The 24,602-nt window shown below is 36.2% G+C and overlaps 1 protein-coding gene across 1 annotated transcript in view; it reads right to left on the bottom strand.

The window, feature by feature from the left end:
• Positions 1 to 24,602, bottom strand: part of CRYBG3 (crystallin beta-gamma domain containing 3) — a 115,905-nt gene that overhangs the window by 40,456 nt on the left and 50,847 nt on the right. The window contains exons 5-15 of the mRNA XM_012801491.2: positions 23,633 to 23,677; positions 23,273 to 23,388; positions 22,156 to 22,303; positions 17,512 to 17,648; positions 16,081 to 16,195; positions 14,911 to 14,946; positions 12,667 to 12,800; positions 9,226 to 9,352; positions 2,341 to 2,483; positions 2,107 to 2,233; positions 693 to 725 (exon numbers count right to left, since the gene is read on the bottom strand). Of these exons, the coding sequence (XP_012656945.1) occupies positions 693 to 725; positions 2,107 to 2,233; positions 2,341 to 2,483; positions 9,226 to 9,352; positions 12,667 to 12,800; positions 14,911 to 14,946; positions 16,081 to 16,195; positions 17,512 to 17,648; positions 22,156 to 22,303; positions 23,273 to 23,388; positions 23,633 to 23,677 (1,161 nt within the window). The remainder of the gene's footprint in view (positions 1 to 692; positions 726 to 2,106; positions 2,234 to 2,340; positions 2,484 to 9,225; positions 9,353 to 12,666; positions 12,801 to 14,910; positions 14,947 to 16,080; positions 16,196 to 17,511; positions 17,649 to 22,155; positions 22,304 to 23,272; positions 23,389 to 23,632; positions 23,678 to 24,602) is intronic.

The following is a 24,602-nucleotide window of genomic DNA, read 5'->3' as shown; positions in this document are numbered from 1 at the left end:
AAAACCCCCAAAATGTGGTTTTGTCAACTGGAGCCAGATGCCAGAAATGTCTATATTTCTACTTCTAGTTGTATGATATGGAACTTACGAAATTCTGAATCTTGACTTTCTTGTCTATAAATACAATCAAGAGACCTCACAGAGTAATTTTAAGCCATGATTTCTAGCCCTCAATAGGTACTAGGCAAACATCAGGCTCCAGATGTTTCAAATAATTAACACACTAGAAATGAAAATATAGGGTTTCAACTTCACTAGCTCATTTTAAGAAACATCTGATGTAAGTAACAGAAACACATGTACATAATAAACATGGCAAGACAGTGTTCTCTCCATGGTAAGTTTGCCCCTCTCAAAACAACTGAAGTTGCTGGGCTGAATAAAAACATGATACTGAAGAAAGAATGGGCAACAGGAAAGAAAGAGGGCAGAGGTTCAAAATGACCCTAAAAAGGTCAGAATTGCAACTCTGTCAGCAGATAATGAAAGAACCGGAGACAAACCCAGGCCAAAACAATCACTAGCAAAAATAGGCGCTCTTCTGCCCCCAGATACCAAGTGCAATGTAAACTGCTCGGCCATACAGACACAGAAGAGTTATCTGAGGGAAACAGAAAGATCTGAGAGAAGAAAAACTAACATTTTCAGTAAATAATTTAACAATTACAAGTTAAGAATATTTTTAAACATACCAAATGTGGAGGTTCATTTATCCCAAGTGGTTCCTGAAAAATATATTAAAACACTTTTTAAAATGTAATCACATAATCTTAGTTGCCTGTTTGAATGTGTTGAAAATATCCTTAGAAAAAAATTTTTTTTAATTGTCTGGCCAATTTACTAGATTATTTGAACTGGCTATAACATCTTCATATAAGCTATTGAATTTCCTTATAAAAATTTTAGTATCCATAACTAATTCATTTTAAATGATACTGTAGCTGAAAGTGTGCCCCAACATCCATTACAAAGATAAAGTGTGAATTTCTGACCATTGTTTCATGGACACTCTTACTGTGCTGCAATCTTGGTTATTATCCAAACTGGCCACATTCTTTCAGCAACTTCATGACTTTGCACACAAGGAGATTATTCCTTCTTTGTGAAATGCCCTTACTGTCTGTAAAAATTGCTTTTATCCCTTAAGCTATCATTCAACACATCCTCTTCTGTGGAAAGGTCCCTAAATCCCCAGGCATTGATTACTCTCTTCCTCTGCCCCCCAGCACAGCCTACATACTTCATATTCGCACTGATAGTACTCTAATTAATTGCCCCTACATCTAACTGCCCTGAGAGACTGATATCCATCAGGCCAGTCTTATTCATCTTTTATCTCTAGTGATCAACATAGTGTCCGACATACCAGAGGCACTAAATAAACACTTTTGAATAAGTGAACTGATCAAATTATGGAATCATCTCATTCATGTGTTAGTATCCACTAGTTCCCTAGGCAGTCTATAGAAATTCATGCACTGTTTTATTCTCTATGTACACACATATAATGTAAAAATTTCACTCCAAAAAAGTGTGAAAGGATACCCAAATATAGCTCGATAGGAGGAATAAGAAATGACAAATATTTACAATGTACCCCGATCTGATTACTATCCATTATGTGTACCAAAACATCACTATGTACCCCATGAATATGTACAATTATTACTTGTCAATTAAAAAAATTATCAGTGTTAATGGCAAAAAAAAAAAAAGTGTTTTTAAATACTTGGAATAAGTTCCAATGTTCCACACCACAGTAGAATGGCTGTAGTTAACAATATTCTATAGTTTCAAATGGGTAAGAGGGGGACATTGAATGTTCCCAGCATAAGGAAATAACAAATATTTACTATGATGGATATGCTGATTACCCTGATCTGATTACTATCCACAATGATGGATATGCTCATTACCCTGATCTGATTACTATCCATTATGTGTATCAAAACATCACTGTGTGCCCCATGAATATGTACAATTATAACTTGTTAATTACAAAAATTGCTGAGGTAGATGGTAAAAAAAAATAAAAATTGTTCCCCACTTATTCAGTTATATACTATTACATGCCACTGGCACTGGTCATCTTCACATTCCACTCACCAGTTGGACAGGTCGTATTGACATGATTATATTACTTGATCCTCCCCAATCAAAAAAGCATTTGTATTTCCCTTTCTCTAAAATGTATTGTTCTCCACAAAAGAACTTCTGCTGGTAGGCAACCCATCTAGTAGGGGAAAAAGAGAAAAGAACAGAGGTAATGTACAATCAAGCAAACAACAATTTTAATCACCAAAAAATCTCTCCAGATTCTTAGATTAGGGGACAACTTACACTCCACTTTTAACGTGAATGGATCTTGTTTCACTGCCAAAGCCAATTTCTTCCAAGTCCGAAATTTCCTGATTTGTAATGTCAATAAACTTCCCACTTTCTAGGTCAGACTCAAACAGTGTGATAGAAGATTCTATAAAATTCTAAAAAAAGGAAGAGAGGAAAGTTTAGGGAAACACGCATTTTGTTTTAGGGACTGCTATTATCTTAGCACAAGTTCACATACTTGCGGGATTATCTTCACTCAAGTAACTCCAGAAAGAATTTTAAAAGGCAGAGGGAACAGTTTTATAGTCACCACTTCCATGTAGTTTAAAGGAAAAAATATGCCCAAATTAAATCAGGGAGAGGTAACATTTTTATATAAATGGAAATTAGACAACCACTAGTAAAACTACCGAGCATTATCGGCCATTATACTCACAACACTAACTGTTAAAGAAACTAATCTCATGTGTGCTGAAGGAGCAGAAACTATATAAAACAAAAGTGAGTATGCAATGTACCGTGGACAATATGGAAGAGGATTCCATGAGCTTAAATGCAACAAAAAAAATAGATACAATTTGCTCACCAAAAAAATTGTTTACTAAAAAAAAAAAAAATAGGATAGGAAATTAAAAATAATTTTATAGTGGGTCAATATTTTTAACAAAAATATCTTAGAAAAATGCTGCTAAGACTCAAATAGATAAATTAGCAAAAGGCACAGATAATTCAGAAAAGAAAATAACAAAAATAATAATAAAAACAAATATGCAAATATCTAATTTCACTAGGAAATTAAATTCAAATTAAAACAATTATATAAAATTTACACTTCTTAAAATTCAATTAAGAAAATAAATGCTTATAATGTTTTTTTCCTAAAAGAAATAAATGGTTTATAATTTATATGCAAGGATGCATTGCTCAGAACAGTGAGAAACTATAAACAATACAAATGTCCAAAAGATTATTCAATAGTCAATAAATTGAGTTTTTAACAACCTAATAATTAAATATATTCTACTCATTTACTACCGATCAGAGCTTTATGCGCATTCCTTCCAAAATTGCTACCACACAAGATTATACCACTATCAGTCCTACTGGTTTTGGTTGTTTTTTGTTTTGTTTTTGTTTTTTGTTTTTGACAGAGTCTCACTCTGTTGCCTTGGATAGACAGCAATGGCGTCATCATAGCTCACCATAGCCTCAGACTACTGGGCTCAAGAGATTCTCCTGCCTCAGCCATCTGAGTAGCTGGGACTACAGGTGCACTCCACCACACCTGGCCAATTCTTCTATTTTTGGAAGGGCCTCTTTCTCTGCCTGATTCCCAAACTCTTGACCTTCAAGTGATCCTCCCATCTGGGTCTCCCAGAGTGCTAGGATTACAGACATGAGCCACCTCGTCCTATCAATCCTATTTTACAGCTAAAGAAATTGAGCAATTTGACAGAGGTCACATAACTAGTGAGGGGCTGAGATTGAATTCAAGTCCAAGGCTCTTTATCTACTCTAAACTTTTAATCACTGTCAGATATAATGTAAGGACAAAAGAACAGGACAAAAATTCAAACTTGTAAGATTAGAAGGATGTAAAAAAAATGTTTTTCCACAAAAATAAGATTAAGAAATTTTTAAAAATCAAAAGTGGCTATTTTGGGGTAAGGAAAATCAAACAATTTCACTCTATGTATTTTTTCAAATTTCTATCATGTACATTAAAATTAGAAAATACAGAATACATTTTTTTCAAAAACCTCTCCCCCCACTTCACTGTTCATAAATCAAATCTTAGACCACTAGGAAATATTAACAGTTATACATTATAATCTCAGTATCTAAGACTTCTAGGTAAACACATCTTACATGAACAAGCAAAATAGAATTTAAAAAAAAACAGCACCTATAAGGAGAGGGAGAAATATGTTTTAAAAAATTCTCTTGCACATACTACTTGTCACTTTTCATAAACTTAAAAATTGCTGACATAGCTGGGTCAAATTTCACTTGAAATTTTAAGGATAAAAGATAAAGACTTTTTCACCTAAGACTTTTATTATAAAATATTTCTAACCATAATTGTGCTTTGAATGCCTTCTGGACAGTAAGCCTTTGGAACCTAACAATACTTGCCCCCTCTTTTACTTTCACATGGTCCTTAAAAACTGTGAGCTCGCAGATTTATGCTTGATTGTTATCACCATCCACCCTTTCTATTAAGATAACACTTTGTTTTCATAACCCTTTGCATTTATGTTTTTATTATTTTTTTTATTTCAGATGACTGTGACGATACAAATGTTTAGGTTACGTTGTTATTGATAAGGTAAAGTTCAAATTGTAGTTGAGCCCTTTTTTGAGCTCTACTAATTTCTGGTTTTATACATACACACACATATACATACAATATGCCATTTACCAGATGAGGAAATTGTGGCTTCAATAGCCCATAAGTGACCTACCTTGAGATCCCCAAGACCAGCTTCCCAATTGGTCTATGATTTACAACCTGGGGGCCACTATCAACAAACTTGATTATATATATTGACTACATAAGCCTCTACCAGCCTGGGAACCTGAACATGCCTCTCTGTTTCTTGCAACCTATAAGTATGTTAACAAGCTCAAGGTGACTATGAGGACATGATGTGATGAGAACGCCTCACGGGAGCCCAGTCTGGGTCCTGGTCAGGAACCGGTATCAATCACCAACAAAGTCAGACCCAGCCATAATGGGAAGGCTCCTCAACAACTCTCAATTACAGGGACCTCGCCTCTCCCACTCTGGTGACTCTCAAATGAACTCTCTCTGCTTCTATGTCCTTGGCATCTACTTGTTCCTACTTCCTGCTAGATTTGTGAGAATGTAAGAGCAGGGATATGGTGACATATGTCATCATCACTGTTGTATGATGGAGTAAAACAGGACACAGATGGAGCAATATAAATACAGATAGGGGCCCGTGTGCTGTGTGTACCCCATCATTTAACTTAGGTTACGCTGAGATGTACTTTCCTTGAACAGTGATTGGCATAAATCACATTGTGTAGGTTGTCAGGGAGAAGTGCACTGAGGACGTGGAGCTCCAAACAGGCTGGAGGCCCGGGCCACCAGCAACAACACAGCCTGGAATGAGCAGAGCAGGACAGGCCTGTTAGCACTGGGCCCACTGCCAAGACAGGTGCTGGCAGCACATGGGTTCATGAGTAAATTTACTCACGTGGCTAGAGCTTGTGTTCTTCCTCCACTGTCTAGCATTTCCAGGGACCTGGCCAAGGGTCACAGATTCTCCGAAGTGGTATCACCCTGCTCTTTCCATCTCCCACCTTTGTTTAGTCATGGCTCTGCAGCCTTTTGGCTTTTGCCTGCCATCTTTTTCTATATACCGCTTCCCTTCTGAGCCACTCTCCTGTTTTTCCCCCCTCTGCACTTTTCTCTCAAGCCTACAAATATACCATAGCTAATGTAGTTAATTAGTTGCCCTCAATATGGTGTCCCTGCTGGGCAGAGCTCTAGCTCTAAGCCAACTGCTGTGCTCAGGGTCACAGGCCAGCCCTGGGTCCAATCGGCCAGGAACAAAATCTCCCAGGGTCACAGGTACAATGCCTGGGGAAAAAATATGCAAAAAAAAAGAAATCCACAAAACAAAAAACTTCTAACTACTTCTCTGAGGAAGTAACCAGAATAGGCACTCAAGTCTCTCCACTAAGTTTTTGCACCATAGTCCCCAGTGGGCATAGTGATATGAGACACTGCTGGAGAACCGATATATCCATTAACTTAGTAGAAATAATGGCCTGCACTGCATACCGCCTGGTTTCAGAGGTCTGAAAAGAATCCTACAGTCTGAAAGTCATAACAAAAGCAAACCTAAAAGTTAAGTTCCTATAAAACTGGGGGCAAAATGAGCACACTAGGAAAGCTCTACACAGGAAGCCAAGGAATAAAAATTCCTTAATCCTTGGAGCCTAAGTATGGTACATTCCTTTTGGTCTTCTCCTTACAAAATAATAATAATAATCAACTCCAAGTCTGTGTATCTGAGTGACTCATTTGGAATTAGGAACACATTTCTGGTTGTCCTCTCCAAAGCACTCCATGACACAGATCACATTATCCCTAAGGAACATGTCCGGTATTTGACCTTAGGAGATCCACAGTGTTCCGTACACTGCAGCCAGGATATTTGCAACTTTCATCATATTCTGCGGTTCTTCTATCTATCCTTTTACTTATTTTATGTTGTTTCCACGGTGATCTTAAACGTAGTAGTTCATTTTTTCCCAGGTGGGAGACATCTGAGAGTCTGGGGAAACGATATCTCACATCAGCTCTACCAATTAACTCATACAGGGCTGTCACCGTCTCCTGAGCTTTAAGAACTCCTTCCCAATTACATGCCATGTCTGGGAAGATGGGATTTTTCTAAGTATAACTGGATAAGCAAGTTTAAAAAGCATTTTCATATATTTCATATTTTCTAAATATGTATAGCTTTTTTAACATATTTCACCTGAAAATATGTCAGTGAATAGAAATTTAAATTTAAATGATAAAGTGTCTGAAAAATCATGTACTTATTTGCTATATGTGAACACTGGTCTATAATGTGATCCTGTATTTATAGCTATAAAGAGAATGCTAATAAGCCTTCAACTGATTAAAATCCAGTTTTCCACTCTTAAGGTACTTTTTAGTTTAAGCATTTTGCAGCAATGGAAAATGGTTCTTATGACATGGGAAAGGCAGACTTGCCTTGAAATCACAGCTTCACACTTGAAACAGTGCCTGACCTCTTAGATCCTGAGAGTCTTACAGAGCCCATAAGATGTGCACAATAACATTCTCTACCTCAGTCTTTGTGAAGGTCACTGCAAGTACAGGTGTAAAGCCAGCAGCAAGCACCTTCCAAATGTCAGGATTATTATAATAAAACTTATGATAACATCATTAACTATAAACTAACAACTAATATTTTAATTTTCTAAAAATCTAAGGAGAATAGAAGATTTTCTTTGGAAGGCATTTTTACTTATATCTTACAAAGCTGTACCACTTTGGTCATGCCAGAACTTTTGTATGTAGCAGCAATTAACATGCCAATTTTTCTACTGTATATTAGAAACCCTGGCTATCTTCTATATCAAATGTCTCCTAATTATTTAGCTATGTAGTAACAAGATTTAAAACTTTACACCTTTTCTTCTACTGGGAGATTCCAACCAGGGACTTGGGGTTTTGTGTTTTGTTTACTTGTTTTAGTCACAATCATCTTTGGGAGATGCCATCATACATTCGTTGCTAAACCTTTCTCGCATCAGCCATGCCCCCACACAAGTCTATTTTTAAAATATGAGAACATGTTCAAGTTAATGAGTACTAGACGGACAATACTTTTGAATCATGACCCGTGTGGTTTCCTCAAAGAATGTGGCCAAAATGACCTAAAAAATAAAGAAATCTCTTATTTTGTCTTGTTTTTCTAGTTTAGTGGTCAAGTAAGACATGGCTAAGTAAAGAAAATCTGCAGCCTTGTGTAGTAGGATTGTGGACTAAACACTTAAAAAGTTATTTATACATTGCTCAGCAATCCCAGTGTCTAATTTTCTGTGGGCTAACTCATTTGAGATAGGCGCCAAAAAGACCATTCTAAACCATTAATGTAGTCATGCTCAGGGGCCCCCAAATCCATCGCCAGCTCCAAATCTCCTTAACATGGCACAGTGCCCCTTATTATCTGGCTCTGGATCCATCTTCTCAAAGTTCTCCCCAACCTTCCAACTTAACCATACTTCCCCAATCACACCACAGTTTTATCTATAGGAGGCTTTCTCAACCTCAGTACTATTAGCATTCTGAACCCTTCATTTTTTTATTTTTTTTTTATTAAATGATAGCTGTATACATTAATGCAAACATGGGGTACAGTGTAGTGTTTTCATATACAATTTGAAATACTTTCATCAAGCTGGTTAACATAGATTTCATGTCATTTGCTTAGTTATTGTGTCAAAACATTTATCTTCTAGTTCTAGAAAAGTTCACTTGTACCCTTGTTAGACAGATATATAGGTGATCTTTCCGGTCACCCTCCTACCACCCGGCCGCCCTTTTCCCCTCCCCCTCCCCTACATTTTGAACCCTTTAATTCTTTGTTCTTGGATGCTGTCCTTCACCTGGTAGAAGGATCCTTTGCCTCTACCTGCTGGAGGTCCATACCACAGCACCCCCCAGACTTAAGGATCCAAAATGTCTCCAGACACTGACAAATGCCCCCTGTGGGTAAAACTGAGAATCAATGGGTTAGAACCCTACTTTACACCTTAACATGTGTTAATTTCTTGCCAAACAGAACTTAAATTTTTTCCTTCACCCTGTGCTTACAATTTTCCTCTTGGGGTTAACTCTTTCTTGAACTTGAAATTTAAATGAAACTATCATCTTTTCCACAAAGCCCTCTCTGCTCTAAGTGGGTATAAACAGCCAACTGACCTTTCTCTGGGTACCTGAGTGCTCTATACTTAATCCAATCATAGTCAAATGACATCAAATGTTCATATAAGTACTATTTTCCCTACCAGACTGCCTACTCTGTGACTGTTTGGACTGAGCCTCTGGCTACTACATCTCCAGACCACAACACACCTAACAAAACAGGTGCTCAAACATGAAAATGGATGAAAAGTAAAAATAAATATTCTCTAATACAGCAGCTAAACAAGAAAAAACATAGACAAAAACAAACAAACAACACCAGGCAAGTCTTACAGGCACTTCAGGTTAATGTTCTTGGGTGTTAGAAACATTTTATAACTTCACAAACTATCAATGGTCATGTCCAATTTTCACAAACATAAAACAGGAAGAAAATCAAGGATAAGAAAGAAACTCACAGCTTGTAAGTACCGGAAAGACAAGATGGGGCCACTTAGAGCCCCACAAGCATTACTGTCTTCAAAGTCTCCTTCTTCAAGCAGGAATTGCTGGCCTTTAAAATGTTCTTTTTCATATGCAACCCACCTAGAAATACAGAGGACACCCAACTGAGCCATTTATAAAACTGTAAGCAAGGCAGGAAAAGAGAGAAAAGAGTCATATAGTCTCCTCTCCATACTCTAAAAAGCAACACATATGCTTTGTTACATTTATAAAGACAGATAATTGATGTGTGCTTTGTGTATCATAAGTTTTTATAGTTTAAAGGTTTTCCCAATAAAAGGTTAATTGCTGAACTGAAACAGAGCAATGTTCATCAAATGTTTGTGGTGTGACTTGCAACTACAGCTCAATGTGCTTAGAGGATAGTTTGCCAAGTAAAAATAACAGAAAGCGTACGTAGCCAATGAGAACGGTTACAAAGCCACACTGAGATCCAAAGATAGACATTTTTATTTTACTGATTAAGCCCTTCTGGAGCCAGATAATGACTTTTATATTAAACATTTATTCAAGATTTAAACTAAGGGAACCTCTCACCAGGCTTCAGATCAGCAAAGCAGAACTGGGCAATTCTGTAAACACTTACGGGTAGAAAATGTTGTCCCACCACCTCCTTGACTTCTAACCTAAAAATTATAGTTGTTAAGCTCTTCCGTGACACTTATTTTTTGTATGGAGTAGTCCACAGTATCTAATGCAATGTGGGCAAAGATGGTTCATAAAATAAGGCAACGTGCTTAAATCTGCCTTTAGCTGCACTGCATCGTTAGGGAAGGCCCCCTCCAATTGGGCAAATTCCAAGGATGAGTATTCTGAGATCCAGGGTTGGAGACTGGAATCCAGGAGCTCAACAAAATAAAGCCTAGGAGGGTTGACTACTATTGTTTTTTCTACAACAGTTGTGAAAACATAAAAATCATCCTAAAAATATTATTTTTATAAGGACACAAAGTAACAGCTAGTCATTCAATAATCATTAATCCCTCCTTGCTTCCATGTGTATTTATGACGGGGGTGGGGGCCTATAAAAGTTGGAATAAATCTATAAACCCATTTATACATTCTAGTATATAATAATGTAAAGGAACATTAATACGTTTGAAAAAACAACTTTCAAATACTAAGCTTTCTTTTGTATAAATATGGCTATTCAGTATGTGCTTCTAACTACACCCAAATGAGAAAAAGAACAAAAGGTATACAAGGTCTTATAGCTAAGGGACAGATTATGATAAGTATATCTATTCCATAAGGACAGTTCAAAAATACGCCATTTTTCTTTTTTTTTTTTTTTATTTTTTTTTGAGACGGAGCCTCAAGCTATCCCCCTGGGTAGAGCCATTGCACTCCCCCCCCACCACCCCCCAACTCCTGGGCTCAAGCGAGTCTCCTGCCTCAGCCTCCCAAGTAGCTGGGACTACAGGCGCCTGCCACAACGCCTGGCCATTTTTTGGTTGCAGCCATCATTGTTGTTTGGCGGGCCCGGGCTGGGGATTTGAACCCGCCACCTTAGGTGTATGTGGCTGGCGCCTTAGCCGCTTGAGCCACAGGCGCCGAGCCGCCGTTTTTCATAATATATTATTTTTTGATTAAGATTCAGTTTATATATTCATCTGTGATATTTTAAAATAGATATTATTTGAGAAAAACCAAGAAACATCAACTTCACTTTCCTCAGATTCCTGGAGATGAGACAGGAAGGAGGAAGACTCCATGCTACCTAAAGATAAAATTAAACAGCTAACGAAAGCAAAACATGGTAGAAATGGTGAAAACTAATGAGGTCATCTATTTATCTTTCAATGCCGACAATGCACTTCCCCCACAATTTCATATACAACAAAAGTGTGCATATTCCATTACAAACCATATTTTCTTGAGATTTTTATGAAAAAGCTATAAAAACAGGGTACAGATGTATAGATCACACTGAATTTTGGCAGATGATTTCTTATAAAGCAGAAAAGTATTTTAAATCAATCTAGTTTAATAAGAAAAACATTTAGATCCCAAAGACAGGAAAAGGCAAAAATATTTTACAGCACGATTAACAAGAAGCATGTGTGTTCACAAACAACACAATTATGTAAATAAACACAATAAAAATGTCTTTATCCAAACCATATTTATTCTTCAAGCCTCAGCTAAATTTTCAAAATTCAAAGACAAGGAATTACACGATTATCATATGTCAGACTAATAACTGATATGACCTCCATATCTACTCTATTGCATTCTCTTGCATTTCCATTTAGGCTGGTCTGGCTATCCCTTAATTTACTGCCAGAAATTGCAAAATCTAAGTCGCTAAAAATAGACCCTTGAGTGAGCTTAGACAAGTTATTTAAATTCTATGAATAAAATATTTTAGTAATAGCTCTTGCTAGAATAGTATAAACAAGTTATATGATGCTACTGAGAACACCAAGAGATACTAATAATTTAGAACTAATTGGAGGGTGGGCATGGGCCCAGAAAGAACTAAAAATCGTTGGAAATCAAAGAGGAGGGACAGAAGAGAAGGGGAGGGTAACAACCTACCTAACAGGCACAATGAACAATATTCAGATGACGGGCACGCATGTAGCCCTGACTAAAGGATTACAAAGCTACCCATGTAACAGAAACATTTGTATTCTCTAAATTCTTTGAAATTAAAAAAAAAATAAAGGAAAAGGAGAGCGAGAGACTGATTCCTAAATTAAACAAACATTCTAAAATAACTAACGTATCAATAGAGACACAGAATGTTTCCGGAGGAATCCTGGTACAATGTTTCTCCTCCACGGTTTTAATATAAAGGTACAACTTAGGCTGGTCACAGATTTCCTGGGGTTTCTGTCCCAGTACCTGCTGACTGAGACTGGTATGGTAGCAATGATGGTTACAGTTGGGTTTATGCCGAGGGCTCCTCAAAGCAGTTCAGGGCCAGAAGGCAACCAATGTCAAAAACCCTTGACTTTGAAAACACATAACCCAGACTACTACTTCAATCAGTGAGGGCTCACTGCCAAGGTTTTTGGCACATAAACTAAGACCAACAGAATAGATGATAAAAATAGGAGCTCTTGCTCATGTTTATAACCTGAGAAAAAATAATTTCACCTTGCAATTCTTGCATTCTATATGGTGCTTGAGAAATACTAGGTGTTGAATTTTGAGAAACTATTTTCTACATTTAATCTGTCTTAAAATCTTTAATACCAACAAGAGTTTACAGAAAGCTGGTAGTCACTCTCATTTTTTACTTTCCACATACTATTCCATATACTTTCCAGGAATATATATTTTTAGATATAAGCAAGCAGGTTGCTTTTGCTCTGCTTAATGCATTTTTTTTCTGTTGATCTTCAAAAATAGAGCACTATATCAAATATTGTAAAGAGGATACTCACACTCCCCCGATGACACGAATTGATCCAATTCCATGAAAGTCCTCAGTATTTTTTAAAAAATTAGGGACAGAATCTATATGTTCACTGAATTCTTTGGCCTGTCCACAGAAGTGAGGCTTTTCATAAATAATAACCTGAAAAATAGGAAAAAATTATTTAACATGCTCATATTTTAGAACAAATACACATTGACATGTAAGAGACACTTAAGACTACCACACGAAAAGGGACCACTGTCTGTTTTTTCATTAATACATACTTAGAACATAGCACAGTGTCTGACATTCATGAGGAGTATGTGAGTCCTTATCCTCATAAAGGTAAAATATCTTAATAATATGTTCCTTTCTATTAATACACTTGAGTATGATTACATTGTTCTGGTCACCCAAATCCTAGAGCCATCTCATAAACTATCTTATCACTTAACGCTTGAAATACCTTTGTAAGTTCATCCCTGTGTTTGGAATTTAATGTAGACCTGCCTCATAATTACGGATATCCTCATAAACACTTCCTTAAGATTCCAGAGTATAACTATAAATCACCTATTGATCTGAAAAAATAAATACTGTTTCTTACAACACTAACTATGCCTATGGTCTTTATTACTCATTGAGCAAAAAAGAGACATGCAAATTTTTGAATAGTTTCCAAAAATAATAACTGAAAAGTTAGGATTTTTAACATTGGATATTTGACTCAAACTAGGGAGAGGAGCAAAGGGAGTTGTAGGGAACAAATTTCTAGAGAGTGTTGCAGGGAACAGTATTTCTCTTCTATTGTTTTGCTCTTTACGTCTCAAGTACCAGCTGCCCTAACTATGGGGAAGTGATGAAGTGATAACAGCATTAACCCATCTACATTCTGTCACTCTGTCCTACTTGTAGTAAGTGAAATAATTTGTGCACAATGGGCAACCCAAGAGCTTGGTAAATAAGACTCACGTTTAAACACCCCAAATCAAAAAGTTACAGCTTCTCCATTTCTAAAAACTGATAACATTACACAGACTAAAAAAATACACGGTACTGTTCCCACTGTTTTCTACAGATTAGATTTTCACTGTGTGCTGTATTGGAAGTGATAAAGTTTTAATTAGGTTTATATAAGACACATTTAGTATACTGACAATACCCAAACTAAGAAGTAATAATTATTTGACAAGCCATAAAATAACATCTAACAACTTGCAAATTGTGATTTTCTATGATAATCAATCCAATCATATATGCCTACACCCTAAAAGGAAGATCCAGCCAGTCAAAACTGAAGTTCCAATTCACCAGAGCAGGAGACTAAGATAGTCGTCACCAAGTGTGACAGCTAATTCTACATCTCTCAGATCAATAGAGATCTAAGAGATGCAACCTTGACTGTATGCTAGAATCACCTGGGGATTTTTGAAAATTTTTGGCTACACCCCAAATCAAAACAGTATTGCAGAGAATGAAACCCAGATGTAACTATTTTTTAAAACTTTAATAGATATCATTAAAGACTTCATCTATGTGATTGAGAGAATGGTTGTCAATTCCACAAATTAGGGCACCCAGAAATGGAAAGGTTGGAGGAGTTGTGTCTTGTTTTGGAGGAGAGGAAAAGGATAGATGAATCCCTATTTCCACACGTGCCTCTGGAGGTGTTATAGCCTCTTCACAAGGCCTATTTGCATCTTGGATCACTGCACCAGTTTTCCTCCTATTTTTAATTCACACACATTTTGTAATTGTATTTCCTCCTTTCTTTCCCCAAATCTGCTTGATCCTGGCACCACTGTCACCTCACTGTTCACTGTTCTCTATTTTTTTCCTTCAAATACTCATACCTATAAACTGGCATCTATCTGATCAGAGCTACTTGTAGCTCCTTCTGCTCACCCGGCATCTCCTTTCCTGAACATCACTTCCACATACCCGCTAGGTATCTCTACCTGAATATCTAGCTGCTGTCTCAAGACCTGCCAAAGGGAAATTGAGCCCATCATCTTTCCACACTGTAGTAGACATGCAATGGGTGTGATGGGGTTGTAACTACAGACTTCCATCTTTGTAGACTGACCCCCTCCACATTCACAGCCCCAGGAGTGCCCTCAGCAAACATTCTGCACACTCATTCCCACACAACACTCATTAGCTAGGGATTATCATATACTGAGGTAATTGTTTTAGTCTAATAGTTCAGAAGACTTAAGATTAACAGTCAGACTTTTTAGCCTATTACAAAAGTCTGTTCAAGACTTACCTTTAAATTCATAGGCATTTCCACTTTCAGTCCACCCTTAATAAGATAAGATATTTTAATATTAGATATGTAAATATTTAAAACATTTGAAAACAACATTTGAAAGTGACATATGTAGGTCACCTAAAAATCTGATCAGTAAAGATTACATCCCAGTCAAATTTAGGTTGTGGTGAATTTAAAATTTTAAGTACAGAATGCAAAACCAAGTTAAACCGCTTCTACATCAAGAGGCTAGAAATCTTAAAGAGCTGCTTTCCAGATAATTATTAGTGCAAGGAAGGAAATGGCGCTTTAGTCCTTGAGCACACATGACCAGTTAAGATTTAATCCCACTGCAGAGTGTCCCAAAAAGAAGAATGGAAATGCTTTCTAGATTTAGAAATCTCATTTGGCAGAGCAGATTTCTTAGCCAATTAATCCAAATGTCTTCCCTACTCAACTGGGCTTAATCAGTGTTAGAGCATTGAGCTAAATAAGCACATTTCCTCTTCCAAGTTCTACCAATAATTTTTATTAAAATGTCTTTGTAACCTCAATGTTGTACAGCATAAAAGTAACCCCCTTCTTACAAAAATTATAATTATGTAATATTCTAGTATCAAATGCCATACTACATTGTGATATTTATTAAAATTTCTCAATTTGCCTTGGTTTCTAATTTTTAAAAGGGCAAAGAACAACCAGAAATTGTTTACCACATTGAATAACTGCCCCTTGAATAAAAATAACTGCAACGAAAAGAATACTGTAAATACCATAGGAAATTATTATTTTTAAGAAAGTAACATTGACAGGACTGCCCGTTTATTATTAATGCTGAGTCTTATCCTTCATTACTGCAGTGAAAGAGTTTAATTTACTACAATTTTCTAATAATCATCTACAAAGCAAATTCTGAGCTTTGTTAAATACTTAGAATTTTCACAGAATATTTATAAAAACTACATGTATTTTGATAAAGTTGGCACAATACAAAGTAAATTCAGATACATTAAATGCATTAGCAACAATATAAAGAAAAAGAAAAACAATATGTGACTAGTTTGCCAATTCGATAGTACAAATTCATTTCATGAGATTGAGATGCATAAGCAATCATCACAGCTGTTTAATTTTGGACACACTGATACTTGGGAAAAGGAACACTTATTTTTTAAATTTTCTTACCATTTGAAGTGGATGCAATGATTTCATTTCTGTTGCAGAAATCTCAAAGAGCCCATGGTCTTCCTCCAAAATTGTAGCTTGCCCCTTAAAATTAATATCCGGGTAGGCAAGCCAACTAAATAAAAAATAGATGGTCAGTTAAAGTATAAAAGTAATACCTCAGTTTGTTTCTATAACAAGGGCTACCAAAAAAAAAAAAAAGATTCTCCTTTACAGAGGTACACCAGTAAAGCTCACTCAAAGGGAGTACACAGAGAGTATGTAACAAGAGTTAACATGTTATTAGGTATTTACACCTTTACACATTATAATAAGTCTAACATATTTTTCAAGTGCTAGGCCCTAATTTTCTTATAATTTTCCAACATCTAAAGCATGTGGTTGTGGTACCTTTAATTCTAGAAGGATATAATTAAAAAACCAAAACCATTGTACTATATCTCATTCTATTTTAAACTCAGGCTATCAGAGACAGAGATTACAACAGGTATTTTACATTTGATCCACATTTTTAGAATTAATATCAGTTCTATCAGCTGCCTAAGGAATAGTATTTGAAATAAGATTCCCAAACCACCCACCTTATCTTCCAGCTAAACTTGATAATTACAGACATTTCTCATGGACAAGGCCAATTACTAGGTTAGCTCAAGAGTTCTAATCCATGGTTGGGGAAGGGGGGACAAAAAATGATGTCATACAGCAATCCCCAAATGGTACACCAACCATCATCTGAGTAAATAAAAACAGTGAGAGAGAGAAGAGGAGTCCACGGGCAGCCAGGTATCCATGGGCTTTTGTGACTCAAACCAGTCTGGGATTGAATTTAGACTGAACTCAGGCCCCATAGTCCTCCTAATACCTTTAGATTCAGAGAGGACTTATATTAAATCCATGCTTACCAGCAAGGGGCCTGGACAAATCACTCATTTATAACAGGAGGTAACATCACCTGCCTTGCAGGAATAGAGGAGTAATGAAAAGCAGGAGCATGCAAAAATGATCAGCATGTAGACCCTCCAGAAATAGTTCAGGCTCTTCTAAAGTTTTAGGCCAGGGACATGCTTTTGTTTTGTTTTGTTTGTTGTTTTTTATTTTTTCCTAATAACATTTCTCAGAATGTAGCCAATGATATGCTTTTATTTCTCAATTGCAAAAAGTGTTGGATAAAAAGATAATGAATGGATCCATCTCTCGAGAACCACACCTGAGAATTCCATATCTGCTCCTGTGAGTCATACATCAAAGCCTTAATTGGATCCAAAGACAGAATTGATTTTAACCCCTATAGTAGTTTTTCTTGGGTATCTAGGAGCATAAACAAAATTAACTAAAAACTTCCAAAATACACATGTCAGCTATCAAAATATAAAACAAAAAGTTAATTTTGGTGGCTGTCTATCACTATAATAAAGAGAAACTAATACATACACTCCTGACTTCACAGTGAAGGACACAGATTTGGGGACATTCAGTTCTTCCAAATTAGGGACTGCCCGCTGGATGTAGATAGGACAACATGCTGAGTCAGACTGCATGCAAAGCTCTATCTCTGGAATGCCACAATCCTGGAAAAAAAATGTTTTTTGGCTTTGAAATCATCTAGAGATACACTGTCTAGTATTCTCAATCCCCTGGACATAGTTATTCTCATTGCTCAGTTGAATTTCTGCATAAAAACAAAGGAAAAATTGTTTTTCCTTGCCTATTTTTAAAAAATAGGTTTTCCTAAGGAATTTTGTTAATAATATAAAAATTATAAATGTTATTAATAGACAAATTATTGTCCCAATTTTTCTACTTTTTTTTTTTAAGGCTTATTCCATTAAGCAATGTTCAGACTTACCAAACTACTATCTGAGTGCCAAAGGTCTGTAAGCCTTCCTTCTTAGAAACATAACAAAGCCATAAGGGAGGAAGGGAGTTAAATAAAAGTTGATCTCATGGGGAACATAAAAAATAAATAGAGCGGGGCTAGCCCCTTCAGTGTGTTTATCTAATTTACATTGACAAAAGAAGTAGGAATTTGAGGTGAGGGTAAAGGAAATCTGTTTTCCTACTTGTAGGATTCTATTTTTTTTTTCTTTTTGTTAGTGCAAGTTGGTTTGAAAAAGAAAAGCGTTATGAAATTTGACCTACACTCCTTTAAAGTTTTAAAAAATTATGCACCCACTGTCACCAGGTCTTGTCAATCTTTCTTTAAAAAGTTCACTTGTGTTTTAACACTTATTTATTTCCACCATCACAGCCCTTGGTCAGGCCCCAGCTTTGATTATGGGCCTACTCACAACGACCAGTGAAGCACTGGCTACTCTTTCAACAGCTGAGCTCATTAGAACACCACTTTCCTTCTGACACTCCATGGCTTAAGACCCAGTCACATCAAATTCATATTCCTGTTTATCTTTCTATGACATGGAACGAAACCAGAGATCCATATTAATGCACCACAATTCCATAGTCATACTGGTCCTGATGCTATCTACATTCCCACTCTGGCCTCTGTAAGCATCACAGATGTTTCTCCCAGCCTAACTGAAGAATTATCTGTAATCTTATTTATAAAAATGTCTTATGATAGTTGAGTTCTAACTCAAAAAAGACTCCTTTCTTTTGTAGGGAATGAAAAATCATAATTATTTTTCTATTCTCTGAAATCAAAGATTTGCTTCTGTCTAAACATACAATCTACTGCTGGGTATTTAAATATACAATTTAAACTTTAGTAACATATTTCTCACTTACAAAATTGTGAAATTCAAATGAATATGCTTTAATCAAATAGGTAAATGCAATAACAATCAGAAGTGGCATTTACTGACTGAAGAACAAACAACTGTATTCTTTTATCATACGTTTTATATCTCTAAAACTAAAATTTTCTGACTTTTCAAACTTTCCCTAAAGTGAATTCTCATTCTTCTTAACATGTAAAATCAAGAAAATTCATATATCTCATTTTCAGAAAATTAGTTCTAAAATGCAATATGCTAAAAAAAAGAATAATCTAAAATATTCTTTAAAGTATAATAGTATATTTCCTACTAAGTTTTAGCTCAAGAATAGCCAAAAATGTCCAGAACCACCATCTGTCAATCTTCAGGGACCTTCTGCATGCTTTGAAATAATAACAACATTATTTCAAATACTGCCATATTAATGCTCCCCTAGGGATATGAGGTTTAGTAACAGAACACATAACTAAGTGTCTGACACAAACAAATTTCCTTTGCATTGTATTATACAAACAATGTTTTGGGTGGTGTACTCTAAAAGGAAAAAGCATTCAAGTCTACAACAACACAAAAGGAAATAGCAAAAGTATAATGATTGCTAAAAAAAAAAAAAAGTGAAAATAAACAAAATAAGAAGGCATATGTTCTCAGCTATCTTTACTAGAAACCTAATTTTTTGCTCTAGTTGACTGAAAAAGATTTCACTAATAAGTTCTATCTTCTTCATGGTGGCTATTCCCAGAAATAGCATCATTGTAAGATTTGTATAATTCTTGACAGACAAAAGCAATCAAACACTACAAGTTTGTGGGTGCTTCCTTGTAACCTAGCAACAACAAACAGTTTACATGGCTTCCTCCCAGACTTTTCTAGTCATGCTACACTTTTCAAATACTTGTGAAATTTGCAAGCTTGGACTACTATGGCAATTAGTTGGAATGGGGACTAAGTTATAGGAGAGAAATAGGGTAGCAATGAACTACAGTTAATAAAAGAAGTAAGAAAATCAATTTATCTCCACCCTACATAAGATACCTTCACTCTCGGATCTAACAACAGATCTCTGTCTTCTTGGCCCATTAACAAGAACATTACCTAAGTAACTTCTGACCATAAGAAAAATGTCATCCCTTTGAAAAGAAGAGTAAGTACAGAGTGAACATAGTAATTTGCAAGACTCATTAATTCTAATTTGAGAAACAAAGCACGTTAGTGAAGATTCACTGCATTGCTACCCCCACTGTTAATGTTCTCACTGGGGACAAAGGTGATCTTTGAGTGGAATCTACAATTGCTGATAACTGAGGGTATCTGCTGTTACCTGGTCACAACAAATAGAGGCATCAAAGAATTATCTTTCAAAGACACTGAAGTTTTGACTGCACAGATGAGAGCAACTGAAGTTAAGACGATGAAACAAGATAAAGTTGGCACAGGCCTGGAAACAACCACCACAGAAGTAAACCTACCAAAAGGCAGAATTTTGACCAGTTTGGGAAAAGGAAGCAGTTTGATGCCTGATTACTGCTTTGTGAAATATTTAGAACAATGCTACTGTCTTTTCTGTTCAACGCTCAATAGTTTTATTTTCCTTCCTCACTAAAAGTTGCCAGCCTGTCCAACACACATGGGTGCTAACACTGCAAATAACAAATGATTCTACAAACAATGGAAGGTGGAAAAAAAGTGCAAGCATGACTTAATCTCTCTCACGAGCCATTCTGAGCAAATGGTGGATATACAAACATTTTTGCTCATTGGATTAAATATGATTTTACTGTTGATTTGGGGGGGGGGACTAGGGAAGTGATTGTTTACCATATAGTATTCATTTTTTCCCCACTAGGCCTGGTGTGGTACTTGATTTCACAAGCAAGGCACAAAACCACAAGTCATAGTAACCTCAAAGGACTGAAGTGACAAACTATTCATTTCAAGGAATTTCCACGGAGTTAGCTAAGTGAATATTCAAATGCCACTGGCAGAACTGAACAGGCTACAGTTAAAGCTTTCCATGACAACGGACACTGTTCTCTCCACTTCAGCCATCTTATTCTTCTTGAAGTAGAACCAAGCCATCAAGGCTCACCTCTGTATCTGCCAGGAACTCCCTCCTATATCTCCAGCTGCCTGGCTTTTGTTTATCCTTGCAAGATTCCAATCAGGTGTCACCTCCTTCAAATGAGGTGGCTTTTCTGTGTGCACACAGGGCCCTGTAGAGCACTCCTCACATCATCTGGTCATGTGACTGAGCTTTTTCCCTTAGACTTTATAGTCCCGTACCAGTGGGGAAGGAGGAGGGAGAGGGGTCACTCATTTTCACATGTCCTGACCCCTGCATTGGTGTCTATTATTAAGCAACCTGAAGGACCATATCTCACAGTGCTAACTACGGTATTGGGTCCAAAAACAGACTCAAATATTTGTTAGATATACAAATATTTACAGTTTTTCAGAAAGTATTAACCCACATAAACTACACGCAGGGAATCTTTTATGAGAACTTGAGTTTTCTGGTATGCTATACATTTCTGTATGCTATGTGCTACTATCAAGAGTTTAATAATATTCGTCCAAACCATTATGATAGGGGCCACCTCTATTTATATTTTTTAAGTATATAAACAAAATCTTCATAACTTGAAAAATACATATATCCATGACTATCACATGAGCAACTGCACTGCTTCATACATGCATTGCATCATTGCTGAAGTCTTGAGAATATGTGGGAAAATTCTGTCCTTGACCCTAACGCTCCTCTCTTCTAAATCACAGAACTTCTTACAAAATGTTTTATATTGGAAGTCCTTTCTTATGTGTGGGAAGGTGATTTTTAGCTTATGATAAACATAAGCTTCTAAAAAGAAAATAAATATTTTCTAAATAGAAAATAAAAAGCAGGATCTTCCCTTCCTCTCCTCATCCTCTGTCCTCTCCTCATCCTCTGTCCTCTCCTCATCCTCTGTTAACTTCCCTTAACACACACACACACACACACACACACACACCAGGAGGTTGCGCTCTACACTAGAAAAAGATGAATTTGGAAGTATCAGTTTTTTCCCTAAAGATTCCTGAATGGTATACTCTTAATTTTATTTTTAAAAAATATATAATACTTCACCTACCATTTTATGAACCAGATTCTAGTTAGTATTTTTAACTAGCATTCACTCTTACACTTTATCTATATAAACTCAAAAGATTATCAATGATAATGAAAACTAAATATTAGCATAAATATTAGCAACCACTTCTTAACACTGCTAGGCCATAGTACAGCTTTACTATGTGACAAAATAAAATAAAAAATATGGAAGAAATCAATAGCTGTTACCTTTAACACACGTTTGATGGAACCCAATACAAATTTTCTTTGTGGATGCCTTCTGTTCTGAGGAATCCAGTCATGATTTAACACCTTTTCCCCTTCTTCTAACACACATTTCTGACCTTGGAAATGAGGTTTCTCATATAAAATCCAGCTAAACAAATATAAATGCAGTGATCAGTTATACTTAACTTTCTAAGAAATGAGGCAGAAACCAAATGATACCTAGTATCACAGACCATTTTATCTAGTTAAGTTTTTTAAAACTGAGTTATGCTCCACTATCAGCATATAATCCTGGTTTTGAAACAATGATAGAGGCTAATTTAAGAATAGACAAGAAGTAAGAGTAATGAAAGAAATGAAAGCACATACAACTTGGAAATAGAAATACTCCCTGAACATAGTACCACAACACATGCCTGTGTCTAAATGTCTATACGTTCCTCATAGATACCATATACACAAAGCTGTACACTTATATTAAAACAATAGTAATAATTCCAAATTACGCTCCTGCCCTCATCTTTCTAATGCTGGATAATACAGACATATGCCACATTTTATTAGATGGAGACTTCCCTACACTACACTGACCAGGGGGAAACCTAAATGTTGGATAAGGAAATTCTGGCTCCAGCAAGTCCAAGACAGATGGTCCATAATAACAAATAACATTTCCCCTCACTTTTAGCCATGAAAAGGCTCCTTCACTTCTCGAGCACGCCAGCTGTACAAGTGACATTAGCTGTGTGGCTGTCACATCCCTTAGAATCCCACTCATTCTCAACTCATCTTCAAAGCTATGTTTCATTCAATGGAGGCAACCAACTTGTCCTGTCAAATTTATCCTACTAATAATGCCCTTACACAATGATATCAATCATATAGACTGCATATATTAACATCTTGCAACTTGACTGCTGACTTCAAGCACTAAAAATAGACATTTTCTGCCATAGCAAAAAAAGAGAACAATTAAGTTATAAAACAGCAATATTGTTTCAAAAAAACAGCAGAAAGATAATATGAGTTTAATTTTAAAAAATACAAAAAGCATAAACAGCAAGAAGACATACTTAATTTCAGAAAATATGCTATAAGATTTTAAGAGATTTCTTACCAGCCCCTTACAACTTTTATTAGAACCCCATTCGGAAAGGACCATGATGTAGCATCAGGAATATTACAGTAAACCTCTTGTTTATATTTACTTCGATGTAGATCATAGATAACCATCTGTAACATACAGCAAGTAGGCACAATAACTAATTTTCAGAATATATTGCAAATTCTAAAATGTCCTACAATATAGAAAAATATCCTAAATACATAAAAGTAAATATTACTTTAGATGTTAAATCCTTGAGTAAAATAATCATTTTCTAAGTCAGCTGAATGTATTTATTTTAAACTCATCAAGCCCCAAAGGAGCCATATTTTTCACCTTTTATCTTAGTCTACCTGAGAAAGTGATGCTTACCTTCCCAGGTCTTGGGTTACATCTGAGAGTTTGTTTGTCAACATTCTGGAATAATAAAAGTAGAAAAGGAAGACTTAAGAACATCAGCGGAAAGATACCTAATTCGTTTTCTTATCAGTCACAAATCCAATTCATCAGGTATTTACCTAGTGACCATGATGAGCAAGGTGCTTCTCTAGCTACACGGAACATAAATGCTAATATAAAGGAAAAGACCATCTTTGTCTTCAAGAAGGGTATAGCTTGGAAGAGGGAAATAAATGATCACAACTCATGTAATTCTTCTAAGTGGGGGACCCACAGGTAAAACACAAAGGAGATGTCAGGTTATGGAAATGGCACCTGCCTGGACGTGAGGTTATGGCAGGAGAAGCTTCATAGGGGGCTTTTCTGAGGAAAGGGTTTTGAGAGGATCTTGAATAACAGGATTTCAGTGAGTGAAAAAAATGTGGTAGGTCGTGGTGGGGATAGCAGATAAAGAAATTCCAGGAAGAGAACCACCATTTGGGGGGAAAGTACAGTTGTAGGAAGCACAGAGTATGTAACTGCACCCTGGGGGAGATGAGAACATGGGGGGCCTCGCGGAGTGAGTGAAGACATTCCACTTGATTTGGTAGGCAATGGGGAACCACGAAGAAACGTTTCTTCACATCCCATCATTTCTTCTAAAATGACTTTGCTTTGCACAGTCCTGGTTGGTATTCAAGTATTACTATTTGCTACTAAGACTATTCAAGGTAAAGATGTACAGGCCTTGAGAAATCTCCAAAAGAGAGATTTCCACGATCTCGGAAATGCCAAGTCCCATATATATGCTATATTCAACATTTAAATTTCTTAAATAAAAAAGTAACTACATTTCTAAACATTCATAGTATTAGAACACAATTATATAGTGTTTTCAACCTTTTGTTCAGATTAAGCTGTTTACTGTCCTGCTTTTGCATGAATAAAAAGGTATCAGCAACTA

The sequence above is a fragment of the Otolemur garnettii genome, unplaced genomic scaffold (genome assembly GCF_000181295.1).
Source record: "Otolemur garnettii isolate 467f Iridium unplaced genomic scaffold, OtoGar3 scaffold00009, whole genome shotgun sequence".
Classification (NCBI taxonomy): domain Eukaryota; kingdom Metazoa; phylum Chordata; class Mammalia; order Primates; family Galagidae; genus Otolemur; species Otolemur garnettii.
Note: the sequence above shows the minus strand (reverse complement) of the source record. Positions and strands in the feature narration are given on the sequence as shown.